The following is a 19,963-nucleotide window of genomic DNA, read 5'->3' on the forward strand; positions in this document are numbered from 1 at the left end:
GTATAGCTGTTTGTTTGTTTTAAAGTCTCATCATGCACTGTTTCCTCCAAAAACACTGTGTGGTGTAAACAAACCTTAATCCCATCTACCCAGTAGATGCCCCTCTATAGTGCAGGGTGTGTAATTAAAAAGATGTTCTTACTACTTCTGGGTAGCTCAGCGGAAATTGAAGTAAGACATAGCAGTTTGTGCACTTTCCTCCAGTGATGAGCTGAAAAGTAGTGAAGTAAGTGATCCTGAAGTGTATATGTTCCTGCTCATTGTGTAGTCAGCACCCACTCTATATAGCAGTAGTGGTTTGTTGTTTGTTTGTTTGTTATTATTTTTACATTTTTTTAATTAAATCATCATTTTGCCTAAGGGCCAACTGCTTACACAAGAGAGCTATTTTTTTTTGCATTCTTTCCCAATTGTCCTCCCAATCTAGTCATGTCCAATTACCCAATTGCATTTAGCTTCCTCTCTACTGCTGCTAACTTCCACTCCTGACTGAGGAGAGCCGTGACTCACACACGCCCCTTCCGACACGTGTGCAGTAGCCGACTGCATTTTTTCACCTGCATGAGCCAAGTTCATATGGGGCTCAGTTTCGCACACAGGGTCTGTCCGAAAACCTAGTGACCTGTCTACATATACTGCATTTTACATCATCCTATGCGCTCCTGAGAAAAAGGCTGTCCAAATTCTTAGATGCCTTAAAATGATGCCTACTAAGGCACCTTAATTCAAAACTATAAACTGACTAATAAACAGGAAGAATCCGATACTTCCTTAGCGGTGAAGGCAATCCCAGCATTCTGTGCAGCACAACTTTTCTAGCCAAAGATTTTAAATATGATGGACGAATGCGACGCAATGAACAAGTTATTTTCAAACGTAAATAAATTGATTTATTTATTGGTATAAAGGTGTGCGAGTGTCATTTATTTGCAAATTCAGTGAGAATTTAACCGTTTTTGCTACACGGAGGGAGATGTTAGCTGGCATGATAGTGGGTTGTGTAACTGTGTTAGCTTAGTAAGTGAAAACTGTGGTGATGTAATCGCTGTCTAACTAGTGTGTCTGAATAACCTGCCTTATAAGTTCGATGTCTTATTAGAATCCTCTCTACTTAGGTAGCTGCCTTGGTAGGCAGTAGACAGCAAGGCAGCTCACTAGGTTTTCAAACAGACCCAGAGAGTCACGCACAGATCTACATTATCCCTCGCCCCTGATGCATGCGGCATCAATCACACAGGAGAGGTCATAATTGCATCCAACCCTGACGAACGAGCCAATCATTGTTCTTGTAGATGCCCAGTATGCCGGATTCGAGATGTCAGCTCTGGTGTGTAGCTTGTTTAACCGGTGTGCCACCTGAGCGCCCACAAAAATACAAATTTAGAACATCAGCTGTAAATAGGGATGAGGATGACTTTGCTGTGCAAAAGCTAAACAAGGCTCTAGGAAAATGTTTGCACTGAATTCTCAGCATTTTCAGCTTTATATAGTATATATACACTATATTGCCAAAAGTATTCGCTCGTCTGCCTTCACACGCTTTCTTAATCCATAGGGTTTAATATGATGTCGGCCAACCCTTTGCAGCTATAACAGTTTCAACTCTTCTGGAAAGGCTTTCCACAAGGTTTAGGAGTGTTTTTGCATTAGGAGTTCCTTTCACTTGAACTAAGGGGCTGAGCCCAACTCCTGATGAACCCCACACCATAATCCCCCCTCCACCAAACTTTACACTTGGCACAATGCAGTCAGACAAGTACCGTTCTCCTGGCAACCACCAAACCCAGACTCATTCTTTGGATTGCCAGACGGAGAAGCGTGATTTGTCACTCCAGAGAACACGTCTCCACTGCTCTGGAGTCCAGTGGCGGCGTGCTTTACACCACTGCATCTGACACTCTGCATTGCGCTTGGTGATGTAAGCGCTGTTCTTAAGCTAATCTGAAGGCCACATAAAGTTTGGGGGTCTGTAGCGATTGACTCTGCAAAAAGTTGGCGACCTCTGCGCACTATGCGCCTCAGCATCCGCTGACCCCGCTATGTCATTTTACGTGGCTACCACTTCGTGGCTGAGTTGCTGTCGTTCCCAATCGCTTCCACTTTGTTATAATACCACTGACAGTTGATTAAGGAGTATTTAGTAGTGAGGAAATTTCATGACTGGACTTGTTGCACAGGTGGCATCCTATCACGGTACCACACTGGAATTCACTGAGCTCCTGAGAGCGACCCATTCTTTCACTAATGTTTGTAGAGGCAGTCTGCATGCCTAGGTGCTTGGTGCTGTGACCATGGAAGTGATTGGAACACCTGAATACAATGATTTGAATGGGTGAGTGAATACTTTTGGCAATATAGTGTAGGTCAATTTAACTTTGGTACTGTAAGTAATGTAGTATTGGCACATAATAATAAAAATACTTTTTACAGGTTTGTATTACAGATGACAAATTTTGTAACTCATGCTACTCTGTCATGGCAAGTTTAAGCATTTAAATTGGAAACTCTAATTTTATGTGGCGTAAATAAAGTTATTTGTTCCGCCATCATTTGACTTGACCATTGAACCATTAACTGCTGACTACTTTGTAACTGTGCAAATTAAAAAAAACACAAATACAGAACATTTTAATTAATGTTTTAGTCATTTTGTATTTATATTGTATTTATATAGTCTGCAGTTTCTCAGTGCTTTATTTACCCGACAAATGAACAGCCTTCATCATTTAATGTTTCTGATCCTTAGGAGCTCAATATTGTTAAACAGATGGATTAAATTTTGCCGCAGTGCTTTCACATAGATCACTATTAAACAGCCTGGGAGCTGTGGGCAACCGCACAGAGCTTTGCATCCCCATATAAAAGTCAATTTGTGTGATTAAGCCACCCTTTCCCTGGCACTACTATAATGACTTTGTTGTAAGTGGTGCTTCCCGGAGTCAAATGGCTGTCGTCCTTGTATTGACTTATGAAGACAGAGCTATGCTAGAAGTATCCTCCCCTTGGCACATATAGTGAGATATTACTTCTTCTGACATACACCTCCTCCATCTACATCGAACGGTGTAAGCAGAGTAAATTGTGAGAATGTAATGGGCTTGAAATGCAGTCTATCTCTAAATGAGAGTGAAGGGAATATTGAAGTAGAGGATTAAGTGCATTCCTACTGCACTAAAGCTGATAGAGTTAGTTCATCTAATATGACTTCAAATAACCATCCAAAACAAAGAACAAAGAGCAAAGCCCTCCAGTCCTGGAACTGCAAAGCTTTGCAAAAAAAAAAAAAACCCTGCAATGCTTTCCACTAAAATTAACTCATGACAGGCTTGGCATTTACCTAATGAAGTTGATCAGAAAATAAATGAGCTTAAATGGTAAACTTCTCAGTGCTGTGCCCTCAGTACCTTTTTTATTTTTGGTGATGCCTCAGTGATTTACGGCAGGTGTTGTAATGTTTCATTGCTATGCAGTGTTCCTATACATCTTAATGTGAAATATAACGATTTTAGCATAAAAAAACTTCTGGCACTGTTTGTAAAAACACCTTGTTTCATGAGCAGCTTGGAAAAGTTACTCTCTGAATGAGAAGTGACCAAAATCTCTGTTTACATCTACACTGATTGGTTATGAAAGATGTGTGATGATGTAGGTGAAATTACACTACTAAACAGACTTTGATACTCATATATATCTTAGCCAAACAGAATGCTATGGTGTAACAAAGCTTAGTGTAACAATAATAAAATACTACCTAGTACAATAGTATGCAGACTGGGATATACACCAGTCAGCCATAACAATAAAACCACCTTCTTGTTTATACACTCACTGTCTATTTTATCAGCTCCACCTACCATATAGAAGCACCTTGTAGTTCTACAACTACTGACTGTAGTCCATCTGTTTATCTGCATGCTTTGTTAGCCCCCTTTCATGCTGTTCTTCAATGGTCAGGACTCTCCCAGGACCACTACAGAGCAGGTATTATTTGGGTGGTGAATCATTCTCAGCCCTGCAGTGACACTGACATGGTGGTGGTGTGTTAGTGTGTGTTGTGCTGGTATGAGTGGATAAGACACAACAGCGCTGTCACTGCTGGACTGAGAATAGTCCACCAACCTAAAATATCCAGCCAACAGCGCCTCGTAGGCAGCGTCCTGTGACCACTGATGAAGGTCTAGAAGATGACCAACTCAAACAGCAGCAATAGATGAGCGATCATCTCTGACTTTACATCTACAAGGTGGACCAACTAGGTAGGAGTGTCTAATAGAGTGGACAGTGAGTGGACACAGTGTTTAAAAACTCCAGCAGCACTGCTGTGTCTGATCCACTCATACCAGTACAACACACACTAACACACCACCACCATGTCAGTGTCACTGCAGTGCTGAGAATGACCCACCACCTAAATAATACCTACTCTGTGGGGGCCCTGTGGGGGTCCTGACCATTGAAGAACAGGGTGAAAGCTGGTTAAAAAGGTATGTAGAGGAACAGATGGACTACAGTCAGTAATTGTAGAAGTACTTTTATATGGTAAGTGGAGCTGATAATATGGACAGTGAGTGTAGAAACAAGGAGGTATTAATTATGGTTATTAATGTTATGGTTGATCGGTGTATCTTCTGATTTTAAAAGGGGCTATAAACCTACTAACTTGTAACAAAACAAAACAGTGCATCATTGATATCTGCTGCACTATTTTATGTTCATAATGCACACATAGGCTGTATTTCATCCATCCACCCATCTGTCATTTCTGGTGTCTGGCAAATTTCTTAGCAGACTGCATGAAACAGCTTAACATGGCTTACTGTGGTAAAACTTTACAAAACACAAGATTTATTTCTTTCTCAGAGAGTTTATTGTAACAACTGTTTACTACCAGAATAAATACAAACTCATTATATAGCAGACACACTTGTTTTAAAGTGACAATTGTGATCGAATAACATTAATTGATGACTAAGCAACTGAGGGTTTAGGGTCTTGCTCGGGTCAACAGTGGAAACTAGGCAGTGGTGGGGCTTGATCCAGCAACCTTCAGATTACTTGGCTGGTACCACTGCCATATGATTTAAATTTGCAGCTGATGAGCAGCCCCATAATGTGATACTTTCACCACCATGTTTCACTATAGTAATGATAAAAAGCCAGGTAATTTGCACTGCCTGAGCTCAGTTCTGTTCTCATCAGACCAGAAAATCTTTTTCCTCATGTTGTCAGCTCTCTTTATGTGCTGTTTAGCAAACTCCAAGCAGGCTATAATATTCTTTTACTCCCAGCGGTGGATTTCATTTTGCCATTATGCAATAAAGGCCTGGTTTATGGAGTGCTGCTCTGTATGAGATGCTGGTTCGTCAAACAGCTTTTTCCCATCTCTGCAAACGTCTGTTAGGTTCTTTCTTATTTCCCTGACATTTTTGCCCAGTTGCTCAATTTGGCCAGATGGCAATTCTAGGAAGGTTTAAGGTTGTACAAAGCTTTATTCATTTTATAATTATTAAGGCCACTCTGGTCCTCAGAACACTCAGTACCTAAGATACAGGATGTACATGACCAAAATTTGGTGTGTCACAGTAAATGGTCTAAATACTTTGATGATTAATGTATTTCAGTTTTTGACTTATTTTTAAAAACTCTCAAAGCATGTTTTACATAATGTGTGAATTAGTGTAGATTGATTAAAAATGGTAATTTGAAAAAAAAAAAAGCAATTCTATCCAATCAAAATGAAATGCACAATGCAAAAAAGTCAAGAGGTCTAAAAACTTTCTGAATCCTTGTTCTCCATTCTAACACATACGTACCACACCAAAAGTGGTCATTATCAATAATGATTAGGGGAAATGGTAGGCTATTTATACTGTAGTTTGTGGGGTTTTTCTTTAATTTAAATTACAAATGTATTACAAATTTAAATTGTTACACAATGTCCCTACATCCATTACAAGAGCATATTTGCTGCTCACCCTTGTTTGATGGAACCTCCTTCAGCAACAAAGCATATTATAGTTTTTACTTCCATATAAGGAAAATCTTAAATCTACAGCATACAGTGATGTTCTAGAGCAATAAACCACGAGAGACCGTGCGTTACTGCGATTTTATCACGGGTAAGGATGTTTTGCCTAAAACGTCTTTCCCCGTGATAAAATCATAGCAGTAACGCACGGTCTCGAGTGGCTTATTGCTTTTATAAAACGGCGGTCAACATAAAATATAATAAAATACAACAATGTTCAATTTATAAATGTTTTTATTTACAAAAACACTTACAAAAAGCATTCTTCCGCGACATTATGTAGTCCATTAAGAGTGTGCCATGTTGCTAGGCAACATGAGGGCGAACATTATGTTCGCAATAAACATTCCTTCACAAACACTATTACACTATTTCTTGGAGGAAACACCCGCTTAATGATTAGGATTAGTTTTTATATTAATCTGGACATTTCCATGTATAGTACATGACTTAAAATAGTGTTCAACCAAGTTTGTACTTTTTCTTTTCAGTGGCGTATTAATAGGGAATGATGTGAGGTGGTCATAGGTGTGCACATATCGGGGATTTTACAACGGCTTCTAACGCGGCTCAGCCAATCAGATTTTAGGACCGGAACTATCCGTTTTGTAACAGGGGTTTTTCAGCCTGTGTGTGCGGGGGGGCATTGTGATTTTTTTTCTTTTATCTTTAAAAACTAAAGCAATTCATTTGTATACATATTTTATTAGTCTCACTGACCACGCACACATGCATGTCTAATGTTATCCAGCTCAGTCTGAAAAAAAGGACTGTTGGCTAACAAAACTAGGACTAACAGTGAAGATAAATCGGTGACAAAAACAATGACTGCGTTGTTTCAGCCGAGGACTCCACTAGCGAGGCCATCCATTCTGATAGCACCAATGCCGATAAGCAATCTACATCAATAGTTTTGGCTGTTAGTCAAAGCCGAGTATCCTGAACTGGCAAACTTAGCTATTTATGTACTTTTGCCTCTACTTGGCTCTGTAGTCTAGCGGTTGTAGCCTAGCGGTTAAGATACTGGACTAGTAATCGAAAGGTCGCTGGTTCAAGCCCAACCATTGCCAGGTTGCCACAGTTGGTCCCTTGAGCAAGACTCTTAACACTCAATTGCTTTGACAGTATACTGTCTCAGTACTGTAAGTCGCTTTGGATAAAAGTGTCTGCTAAATGCCGTAAATGTAAATGTAAAGTAACGTTTTCTGCTCTCATCTACAACAAAAGCAAGTAGCGCTTACCATTTACGACTAGCTGTAACTGATTTTGAACACCGATTTTCTATAATGCGCTCGCAGAAACCATCTCAGCCATCGCATTGAATAAGATATGGTTGTATTATCTTTTAAAAATAAATATTTAAATCAGAAAAATGGCATTGTATGTATGTTGTGCACAACGGTAATTATAGTTCAAAGTTGGCACACAGAAGGGGCACATGTCCAAATAGGTTAAAAACCTCTGTTCAAGAGAATGATGGGCTTCTAGCTTGTGTGATCAAAAGTTTGGGGGAACCTTATCACTGTTTTAGCATGAAAATACCTCAATTTGGATCACAAATTAAAGAGAAACATAAGAAGTTAGATTTTTTTTCAGATAGTTCATCTTTTGTTGTTTTTATGGCATAATCTAATTAAGTTTGCCATCATAAGATAGCATTTTTGTTGGCTAGCTGCCAGGCTCTTCTATGTATGAACATATTGATGAAGACACTAAGCATTTGTTGACAGGCAGAACCTCTTATTGACTTGATATCAATTTTAGTGTAATCATCATAAACAGCTAGCACTGTCAAAGTTTTACATTTTCAGGTATTTTCTTTTTGTGTTACCAGTAATCTTTTTGACTATAACAATTATATTATGTTTTGTAAAGTGCTTCTGACAGGAAACCTCAATTGACTACACAGCTGCTGCGGTGTCCACTGTATTGTCTAAAGATGGTCGACTCTATAAACATCAGCTTAGAGTGGAATCATTAGGCTGTTTTTATTCTGCAGTAAAAGCCCTTTATTGTGGTTTTGGCAGCAGATAGACATTACGTTGCCAACACTGCTCCCCTGTTGTCCTTTGCAAACTATTTTTGTCGCACGCTTTCAATCCCACCTCATAAAAGAGATAACTTCTGACAGTAAGCAGCATCTATCAGGAGAAGCTAACTATCCTACGTTTAGTTAAAGCATTCAGAACAAGAAAACTTTTAATTAGTCGTTTCTCTGGTTTCATTTGGAAAGAAGAAACGTTAATTAGTCCTGTGTTTAAAAATAAAAGTGAAATATTTTACCACTATATTGATGGATAAAGATAAATTCCTACATTCCTTCTAATAAAAATATTCATATTTGGTGCTTGTACAAACCATATTTCCAGAAAAGTTTGGACATTTTGTAAAAGTTATAAAAAGAAGAATCTTTCCACTGTCATCTAGAGCATCTGAGAGGATCTCAGGTCCAGAGAACTGAAAGGCATTTCTGTGTAGATTTGATGTAAGGCTTTCTCTTTGTGTAATAGAGTTTCAGGTTGCATTTCTTGATACAGTGGTTGACTGTGTTAAGTGACAGTGGATTTCTGAAGTACTCCCAAGCTATATCATGTGGCTATATTTATTACAATAGCATGATGGTTTTTAATGCAATTTCGCCTGAGAGCTCAAAGATTAGATACATTCAACTTTTGTTTATGGGTCTACACTGAGGTCACCTTATTTACTGCTGAACTGTGTTACTGCATAACTGTGGATTATTGTATTGTTTACTGATTAAAATTTGCCCTTGTTTATACATAGGATTAATTAGATAAACTAGCAGCCATACCATGTGACCTGTCTTCTACTTTTTGCCCTGATTATACCAGCAAGTTGAAGCAAATGCTGAAGAAATATTTGTGAACCACAAAATAAAATAATTACATTTATTTTCTTACATGACAGGGTTTATTCATGTCACAGAGTTGTTACTGTCATGCCTGTCGTTTTTGCAGCACTTGTCAACAGAAATGTGTGAAGGGTCTACTATGTTATGGAACATTCACACTGTAATCAGGGGCTGTTTTTAAGACTGATTTCTTCTCTGATGAAACCATGGAATTGTATTTTCAGCTATGTCAGCTATGATAAGTTTAATATCCTAGCTGAATATTGTCATACAAATAATTGCACCAAATAAAATAACTGTCTTTTATGTTTACGTATACACTAATTGACCAAACCATTAGGATTCCCTGTCTCATATGTTGTCAAAACTGTACTGACCAACCAAGTCACAGACCCCACAAGACATCTAAATGAGCCCTGTGGTATCTGGTACCAGGACATTTTCAGGGTAGGAATTTTCATGGGCATTTTGAATGTTCTGCAACTAAGCAGCCCCATACACAGAAGGGTTTGATGCACTCTATGGTGTGACATTAATTTTATCACCAGCATTAAAATGATCTGCAATTTGAGCAATTTGGCTTTTCTGTTGAGTCTTGGCCACCCAACAACCTGTCAGTGGATCTTGGTGGTCCCCTCTGGACTACTGTCAGTTGGTACTTACCATGCTTGCTGATTTAGAGTTACTTTAACCCAGGTGTCTGGCCATAATGACCACATCTACTGCATTCAACACATGTTCTATGAGTAACTACCATCAGTCCAACATTTAGTATATCCATGACCTTGACATGCATAAACGTTACAAAATAGCGTTCTAATGGAAATGGTTCTAATGTATTGGCTCATTAGTGCATATTAAATACATCATATTATAGACTATACAATATATCATAGTATACACTATACAATATATCATATTATACACTGTATATAAGTATGTGCACATCGCTCCTAATTATAAGGTTCAGGTGTTCCAGCCAAATTCATTGACAGGTGTAAATTGATTTAATTTTAATAGTGTTAAGTTATTAAATTGTTTCCTTTTAATAATGAATGTCCAACAAGCTCCACATGCCACACATGGCCATATTAAGTGTGGGTGCTTCATCAGATAGTGTCGGTGCAGCACAGCATTAAGGTGGGCTTGATCTGGGGTTGATCCTTGTCTCTAGTCAAGTATTTTCCACAACACTGTATACTTAAATCGTTTTTATATACCTAGACATGTTTATAAGATGAGTTTTAGACATACACAGATTTGATGTTTGTACAGTTTATCTTGAAATTAAAATGCTCTTGATTGATTGACCTTCTCTTGATTGATCCTCTTATACCATCAACCACCTATTTCCTTGAATTGGAAGGTCATGATTTCATTGTTCTCACACCCAGGTGAGACAGACTTCAAGTTCTCCCACATTATTAGGGATTAGCCTTTAATCTCTGAGAAGAAAAGATTCTCTCTTTTGATTTTTTTTTTCTGTGTGTTGGTTTTCTCCAGAGTTTTGTAGAAAAGCTTTAATCTGATGATAACAGCATTGACTCTATTTCAGTTTGCGTATGGGTGTGTACATTAGCTACTTCTCTTTAGCCGGAGGGGTCACAGGGGACTTGGGATTAGTGTAGGCCAGTTCAAAGAGAAAGCAGACAGCAGTGATTTTTAATGTTTTTACTTTATTTAAAACCTGAACAACTAACATAGCAATTCTCATTCATGTCTTGTTTTTATTAAATGCACCAATTAATATATTGCAGTCAAGACTGGAAAAACATGTGAACTCTTGCATTTAGCAAACCACTTCCTGTAGCTGCTTTTCTTTTTATAGGTCATTTTTTGCATTAGATAACTGACTTTCATTAACCATCAAAATATAACTCTTACATTCAAACAGCGATGCTCCCTCCACAATGTGTTTTCTTTGGTGATGGGTTTTATTGCTTAGGTATTTACATAAAATTGCACCGTTTTTTTGGAAAATTGCTATTGACAAAAATGTCTTACCTAATTGAAGAACATTATGCCAGAAGCATTGTGAAATATCACAATAATTTTAATGTCCAGTTTTGAGTCTAATCAGAAAGCAAAATATTCAATGGATACTGTTAGCTTTGGAATACATTTTATTTCTTTATTTCAATTTATTAAAATTTCTTTTTAGAAGGACATGACTTTTTGGAAGAGCATCTTCAGACATTTTGTGTTATTGTAATACACCAATGAGGCCAAAGGACCACCTATTAGGACTACTACCCAAAAATATGCATATAAATGTTTATTTTCTTACAACTGAGTATTGGATAAGAGCCAAAATTCTATGGCAGACTACTGGGTTGAAATGTCTCAGGGGAGTCTCAGGGGAGTTACAGACAGGTGTGGAGGGACATGCCACAAACCGCTGACAAGTTGTTGGACAGCCAAGGCTTAATGAAGCCAGAGAACAAAAAGGCTAAATGTGTTTGGTGCTGACCAACAGAAAAAAAGTAGTGTGACTTAAATTGCAGATAATTTTAATACTGGTGAGGTAAGTATTTACCAATAGTTTTCCGAGAATAGACCAGCCACAAACTGCTGACATGTTGTTGGGCTGCCAAGACTTACTGATAATCCACTTTGCAATGATGATCCATTTTGCAGTGTACTAAAGTTAAAAGATCTGCTGGTAATATTTTGTACCAGATACCACAGGTCTGCGCATGCTAGTGGAGTCCATACCTCAGTGAATAGGAGCTGGTTTGACAGCTTATGCCAAGTTCACACTACACGACTTTCTGATTTTCCGGATCACTGTACAGTTCACACTACACGACTGAATCTTTTGCACTCGGGAGTCTTTCAGTCGGTGTATATTTCACACTACACGACTGATTGGTGAATCGCAGGCAAGCTTTTCTGCTCTCACAAATATCGTTTTGTTACGAAAACACACGCGAGATGTGACGAAAGGTTTAATGATACCATGTCCTAAAATGCACAAGTAGCGAGCGACCAAAGTTTGTGCACGTAAAAACAAAGAGAAAAAATAAATGAATCTTAGTGGATTTGGCTTGAGTTGTTGTGTAGTGAGTTGGAGGTTAACGTCCAGAGAACGGTAAGGTCAGAAATACTGTAAAACTTGTGTGTAACACCTGTGTATTATGATATAAACTATATTAAGCCCCTGTACAGCCTTTTACACTCCTCCCCTGCATTTCTTCTCACGCTGTATCTTGCGTTCTCATTGGCTGTTCGACATAGCACTCATTGCCAGTCGGGAAACACCCATTCAGATATCTGACATGCTAGATATCTCGATCCGGTCGCCGAGCGCTCGCCGAGCCGCTCGGATCGAGTTGTTGGGTAGTTCACAGTTAGCGATTAAGAGCCGAGTTTTGATCACCGAGCGAACGCCGAGTTGCTCCCGAGCCAGCAAATCTAGTGCCGACCAGTCGCAGAGCGAAAATCAGGGCAATAATCGTGTAGTGTGAACTAGGCATTATTAGTTGAAGGAGGTTCTGATGTTTTGGCTTATCAGTGTATGACATGACACAGATTTGAAGATGCTATCCCAGAGATTTACACAGTTATTCTACTCTGTATTATTAACAGTCAGTATGTGTCTAAAAAGACCTAAAACAATGTATGGTAACATTGTAAGTTACTTGCTTAGCCATAAAATTGGTTTAGTCAAAATGTTACCTTATTGCTTAGAAAAATATCAGACCACATTGTATGAACAGTTAATCTAAAAATACTAGTTAGTGTAGTTGTACTGCACAGTGGTTTTGAGGACCTGAGTTTGATCCCTGCCTGTAACATGTTTACCACATTTTTTTGTCTTTTTGGGTTTCCTACAGGTTTCCCACATTCCAAAACATGATGCTATGCTGACTGGCTACTCTTAATTGCCCTTGAGTGTAAGTGAGTAAGTGAGTGTATAGGTCAGTGTGTGGGTGCTTCAATATGGATTAGCTCAATGTCCTGAGTGCACTCAGGTAGGCATTGGACCCACAGTTACTATAGTTACTATAGTTACTATAACAGTTACTATAGTTAAATAAATGAACAAATACCATTAAATTGCAAAGGGTTTAAGATCCAGTGTAGTTCAGTGAACATACCGCATGTTATCAGTGAATCCTACAGTGAGTTCTGCAAGAGCTTCCTAATGGCCACACAGTTGAAAAAGCATTCATGCTTTTATATTATAAAGGAAATGACTGGGAGATGATGGTAGGGGATGTTTAAAGTAAACAGAGTTAATAAAGGCATTAAATCTAGCTTTTCTAAACCATTATTGTAGGTTTTGGGCTATGCGCCTGGAGAGACTAGCATTTCTCTGATCACAGTTTACATGACTGCCACATTTCTGAACATGACATCTGTTGCGTTTAAAAGTGCAAGCTTCTGATATGCATGCATTATGCAAGAGTCATTTTTTATGTGGGGTAAACTAGCTTGTTTTCGTGCTCTTCTTCGTGTCATAAATAAATGGGCTTCATTAGCATCCAGCTCTTGGGTTTTCAATGCGCAGCTCTCTATCTGTGCACAGATGTTTTTACAGCACTGGAGAATAAGAGGAGAGGAATAGGAGTAAGCAGATGAACACAGGCATCCCCCCATGACTGCCTGTACATAATTGATTGTTTATCTGACAGGGGCATGAACAACACCCAAGCGGATGGGGGTGGGGGAGCGAGAGGGGGGTACATTTGAGTGGCAGGGGGAGAGAAAGTGTCACAGCATCTTTGTATTCCTGTCGATATATTGTACGCGCACTAGCATTTAGACCAGATGCCAGCAGCACACTGACCTTGAGTTAAACTTCACAACTCTCTATTTAACAGTTAAATCTGACTACGCTAGAAGGCCTGTAATTAATTCACAGCTGCAGGATTTACTGTGAGGGAAAATCATATTCAACAACTATTGTGTAACAGGGCAGGACACTATTGTGTAATGACTCTTCAATAGCGGGTGAATCCACACACCTGCAAAAATGAAAATAGAACTCAGGTTGCAAGTGTTTAATCAATGTTGAGTAATACTCTGGCAGAAATACATATCAGAAATACAAAGGTGGCCAAATTTATAGAAACAAACACAGAGTGTGAGTTCCCAGACAACTGAAGAATGCTGACATACCATGTCAGCAGAAGAACAGAGCAATCCGGCATCATGGCTTCAGAGAGAAGCAAGTGTGCAAACAAAGGAAAAAAAGTGACATATAGGTTAACTTCCACCTGTAGTGAAGCAATGCTCATGAAGCACAGGTGTGATCTTTCAGTCCCTCGATCAAGAGGGACTGGAAGGTCACACACTACTGCACCTCCGTGCTCCAACTGCCTGACAAAATAGGCATTTAAGTGGGACACAACTCCTAATGTCTGGGTGGTTCTTTTCATTTTTGGCGCATAGAACTCAAAGTCAATTTTTTCTTAAGCACAGGCTAAAACATTCATCTGACCACAGTCTTTTAGTCCATCTCACATGAGCCTGGGCCAAGAAAACTTGGTTATACATTTTAATACTCATCAGTATTAAATTAATAAGCAATCCGAGCCACAGTAGCCCCTTTGTTGGTCTGTACCAAACGCCATAGCCTTCATGTCCTCTGTTATCATCGAGTCAATAACCTACCAGCGGTTTGTCACTTGCCCCTCCTCTGATGGTGGGTACTCACCACTGCTGCCTGCAGTGAATTAACAATGACAAGATCTTGGCTACTTGGTGCACTACCAAGCTATGAAGGCCATTGTAAACATTTGGGATCCGACCAACCTTAGGATTGGTTTCCATGAAATACCTGTAAGAAACAGTGGAAAGCTAAGAAAAACCCTAAAATGCAGTTGTATTACAGTACGGTACTATGTACTTTTGGATACCCAATTTTAATGATGAGCTATGAGCTTCTCAGAGACATTGCACAGACAGCAGCTGAGACTTTACTATTGGGGTTTAGCAGTACATGATGTCAGTGGTGTTAATAATGATAATGTCATGGTAATGTCATTTTGTCTTTGTCTGTACAACTGTGATTGTTTGATCACCTAAGCAAAAGATAGCCTTATTAGAGTCACTCAGGTCTTTATGCCTGATTATATCTGCTGCATTCAACACATGTACTGCAAGTAACTACCATTTAATATATCCTTGACCATGGCATGCATAAATGTTAAGAACAGGTATTATCATGCACATTTTAGGGAGTAGTTCTAATGTTTTGGCTCATCAATGTATAGCCAGTGTGTAATTTCCCTACACTGCTGTAATCTGTTATGAAAAAGAAAGGGTTTTTATCCTTTCAGAGTAAGTATACACAATGTTATGAACAAGCAGTCACACTTCCATTCAGCTGTTGCTGTTGGTATACTTGTGTGGACTGAGCTGAAGTTAAAACACTGTTCAGGTTCAGTTCAAGAGCACTTATGCACTTATGCATACAGTGAGTCACCACTCTTTCTTTATGACCCTTAAAACATCAATCTTTAAACTGCTTTTAACTGAGAGCCTGAGTGACAGATATGAATAATTTGCCAAAGTGACTTTCAGACTGCATTTGAGGAACAGTGGATTAGGCTTTTGTATTAGAATATATTATACTGCTAATTAAATAGTTCCATGCTTAAGCTTGTGTTTATCCTAAAGATTACATATTATCCACTTAAAAAACAATGAAGTAGAGATACATGCATTGTCTTTTATCATTAGTGCTGAGGGTAATTATTGTTTTATTGTTTGTTGACCTTGGTATGCTAATGTACTCCTGGTAATTTAAAATATACTGTGAATCAAAGGGAATTATACATGAATACATGGATCATTTGCCAGAGTTGGAATAAAATCATCCAATTCCTGGAAGATGAACTCCCCCAGTGTTTATGGTCAGAAGGAGTTCATACAGAAATTGCTTCACCAGCTTAACAAAATCTTGGTGTGTGTGTGTTATTAAGACCTGTGAGTTGATGCCTAAGTTTGCATGAGAAACTGAAAAGTTAAATTTTCTGACTTAATATAAAACTTTTAATTCCTGGTCCTGCAACACAAACACTTAAATGAGCAATTAAACACATTAAACACATCTCCAATAATTACCTTGATTTCTCTTTCTTTCTGTTTCTGTCTCTGTTCTAGAGCATGATGAGTGTGTATCAGGACAGCACAGCTGCGATGTGAACGCATTGTGTTTTAACACTGTAGGGGGGCATAGCTGCTCCTGTAAACCAGGCTATACAGGCAATGGGACTGTCTGCAAAGGTAAGGATGGGGTAGCCAATCACATTCTTATTAACAAACTCACATTTGTAAGACATTTGAACCTAACATTTTGGCACAGACTGATTATGTGACTGAGTACCTCTAATTGTAAATTAAAACATAAAAAGAAATAAAACTTGGCTCAAACCATGAGGCCAGAGGTTTGTGGACACTTGGCCATCGACCTATATGAGCTTGTTAGAACTTTTACTTTTATCGAACTTTTATTGTTCAATAAAAGTAAAAACTAATAAAATACAGTTAGTTGGTCATTGTCCCACTGTCCACACTTATAGATAAACTGCATTTACATTTTCAGCATTTAGCAGATGCCTTTATCCAAAGCGATTTACATTAAAGTTACAGTATACAGTCTGAGCAACTAAGGGTTAAGGACCTTGCTCAAGGGCCCAACAGCAGCAACCTGGCAGTGGTGGGGCTTGAATCAGCGACCTTCTGATTACTAGTCAGTACCTTAACCACTAGGCTACTTACAGTAACCACTAGTTACTGTTGCAATTACAGTTTAATTACTTTCAATTACATTTAAAACAAGTATCATTCAAATATATTGCTGTAATTGTGTAATACTGTCATAATGTAATATGTATTGCAAACAAAATGCTGTGTAACTTTTAGTTTAAGCATTGACCTTTGTGTTATCTTTGTTTGACTCCAGCTTTATGTGATGGTTTGTGTCTGAACGGCGGCACCTGCATCTCTCCAAACACTTGTGCATGTACGCAAGGCTTCACAGGGCAGAGATGTGAAACAGGTAAGAAGTATTTGCTGTCTTTCTGTCAGTGCTCTTACCACCCTGTGTTCTTATACTGCTTTTACCAGTCTTTCACTTGACTCTTTCACTTTTTGGAGTGGAACTTATTATTTGTGCCTATGTAAACTGGTGTGAAGAAACCAGAGATTTTTTCCTTTTTAAAGCTGTGGCCCACAGCTTGAAGCAATTCCTCTAGTTTCTCATTCTATTCTTACTGGGCAGAATATTGTTTAAAGTGGACCACTAACATGTGGACAGGGTTCATTGTCATTATATGTTGTAACTTTTATCAATTAGTTAGTTAGTTAGTAGTTAGTACTGTTTGCTAAATATTAAAGTTAGCTACATACTTACTCTGAGATAAATTTGATTCCAAAATGAACATTAAGTTTTGAAAAAATGCAATAGAATGAATACATAGATTTACAAATCCAAAATTTTACAACTCCAAAACCCATGCATTTAGAGTTTACCAGTATACACACACCTCATACATCATAATCAACATGGTTTCACTTATGGTGAACAGGAGCCTACTGTCTTTAAATCTAATATTTACTGTACAGCTCATTGAGGTATTGACTTTTGTGCAGCAACTGTTTTTTAATTCAACCAAACTTTTTCTATGGGATTTAAATCTGGAGACTAAGAAGGCCACCTGTGGACGTTCCAGGACTGATTTTTTAACGAAGCTTTGGTTTGACTTGGAAGTGTGTTTGAGATCATTGTCTAGCTGGAAAGTTAAATTATCATGTAGGTTTAGTTTTAACACAAAAGTTATAAAATTTCTCCTCAAAATGTCATTGATATTTCTGTGAATCCATGATGCCAGTTACATGGTCAAGATTGCCAGTTCCTGCTAATTTATCATTGACCCATCTCTATTCTTAATTGTGGAGTTGCATTCTGCTGGTCATAAGCCTTGCCTTTCTTTGGCCAGACATACTGCTGATCCATATGTTTCCATCAAGAAACCCTTGGCACAAGGCAGGAATACCCTGGACAGGGTGCTAGTTCATTCCAGCTGAAGCAAATTAGGATTGTTATTGAGTTCCCAATGGTTTCATCATTTGGTTGTGACCCAACACAAGTTCAGCCAGACTTGAACTTCAGTCATACATACTGGCAGTAGGTTTTAAGATCAGCAATATTTTGTAAGGGTTGAATAATTGTGTCACGGGAGAATTAACAAAATGCTATCCTGCTATTCTAAAATACTACATCATTTATTTTCTTCATTAGCTGTATCATTGAACTGAGAAAGACAAACAGCTCTGCAGAAAGGTTAAGAGCTATAAGTCCCTATTTTCTTTGGTGTGCTGAATATTTCTATACCCTTTTTCCTTGTTTTTGATGTTGCTTGCAAACCTGGATTTTGACCCATGTCTGTTTATTGGATTATGATTATGATTTTCCCAGAAAATTCCAATGTTGACCAATGTTACGAAATGCTACAGAATAATTCATTGAAAAACCCTAATAAACTGATCACCGGTTTTATACTTCACTCCTAGCTTACCAGCTCTCTTACTTTATTAACAGAGACTTGCAAAAGGCATTATTAACATTGACATTATTGTAGGGTTTTGATGCTTTAGATGGATTTAAAGACATCGTGTTAAAAATATTAATGTGTTTTGCTTTTTCTCAAGTTGAAGCTGTAATCTAAAAATCTTTAAATTTTATATTAAGATAGTTAACATGCAATTATCCAACTTCTAAAATAAAAAGACATTATGGAATTGCTTGTACTAAGAAGGATGTGCAAAGTTACCTTTAATTTTAGTGAAAATAAAGTGGAAATCTGCCTTCAGTCACCTATGTCAAAAATGTACATACACTTAAAAGGAATTTGTATAAAATGGGATTTTAATGAGTATTTTTTTCTAAAGAACCATTAAAAACTACATAGTACAGTGGTCTCTTTCCAAGTTCAGGAACTAAATGAAACTTTTATGCTGAGAGGAAATTTGTCCAGATAAACATGGCGAAGAGAGGAACTTGTTTTTGCTTTACTCATTTAGACAAATAAAATAATGAAGGGGGTACATTTTCTTTTACAAGTGTATGTAAACTTTTGACTTTTGACTAACTGCACTCTCATCAGAGCCTCATACACACGACACAAATGTATTTCACACAAATAAATTGAATTTGAACATGGCTATTCATCTTAGTTTAATGCTGGTGTTTTGTTCATGCTAGCTAACTGAATCAGCAATTGATTTTTTCACCTCTGTAGCCTAACTGCAGCATGTTAACCGTATATTATATCGTTCAGCACCTGCGACTCTGCGCTGTAAAAGAAACCCTGATTCATTTTGCAATCAGTCTCACATTTGCTTTCAGCTCTTACTGACTTTTTGTAATATTCCTGCTTCTGTTCACATCTAATTCAGCAATGAATTATTTGTTTGCTGTGATATTATAATTAAAATGTAGATCAGAAGCACAGGACTGTGTGTGGAAGCTAAACCGTTAAAGCAGCTGAGCTGTGTTCTTCTCTGTCTGCTGTTCCTTCATGGCTAAATGAATGACAGCAGCAGATGCTGAACACAGCTAGGATAGAAGCAAGCTGCAGAGAGAAACATGGACTTGTGAAGCATGTCTTTGCAGCAAGATTCTCCTCATCCAGCCTGGTATTGATTCCACATAAAGGACCACTTTATGAGGTGTTCCTGCACAGCAGCCAATTAAAGGCCAATTGCTTTTCTTTACAGCTCCTCCTTTCATTCTCAGAGTGAAGAGATTAATGCTCAGACTTTTGAAGAGCGCTTAGACCTTTAATTGTAATGATAGTGAGGGAAAAATAGCATTTCTTTAGCAACACATCATTTTAGCTGCTTGTTGAAATCATACCATATACTTAAAAGTCTGGGAAACTTTAGCCTACTGAGCCTATGAAGAAAATCTCACACAGTACAGCATTTTTTAAAAAGATTTGAGTCACAGAATGATATGGCTTCTACATTTAACAGCTTAATGTTTTAATAATTTGCTGTTTAGATAGTGTGTGTATGCTGGATTAGTTTCTGTACAAAACTTTAAGGTC

The 19,963-nt window shown here is 38.1% G+C and overlaps 1 protein-coding gene across 1 annotated transcript in view; it reads left to right on the forward strand.

The window, feature by feature from the left end:
• Positions 1 to 19,963, forward strand: part of nell2a (neural EGFL like 2a) — a 152,706-nt gene that overhangs the window by 93,963 nt on the left and 38,780 nt on the right. Inside the window, exons 14-15 of the mRNA XM_063001924.1 lie at positions 16,014 to 16,136; positions 16,816 to 16,911. Of these exons, the coding sequence (XP_062857994.1) occupies positions 16,014 to 16,136; positions 16,816 to 16,911 (219 nt within the window). The remainder of the gene's footprint in view (positions 1 to 16,013; positions 16,137 to 16,815; positions 16,912 to 19,963) is intronic.

This window comes from Trichomycterus rosablanca, chromosome 1, assembly GCF_030014385.1.
Source record: "Trichomycterus rosablanca isolate fTriRos1 chromosome 1, fTriRos1.hap1, whole genome shotgun sequence".
Classification (NCBI taxonomy): Eukaryota; Metazoa; Chordata; class Actinopteri; order Siluriformes; family Trichomycteridae; genus Trichomycterus; species Trichomycterus rosablanca.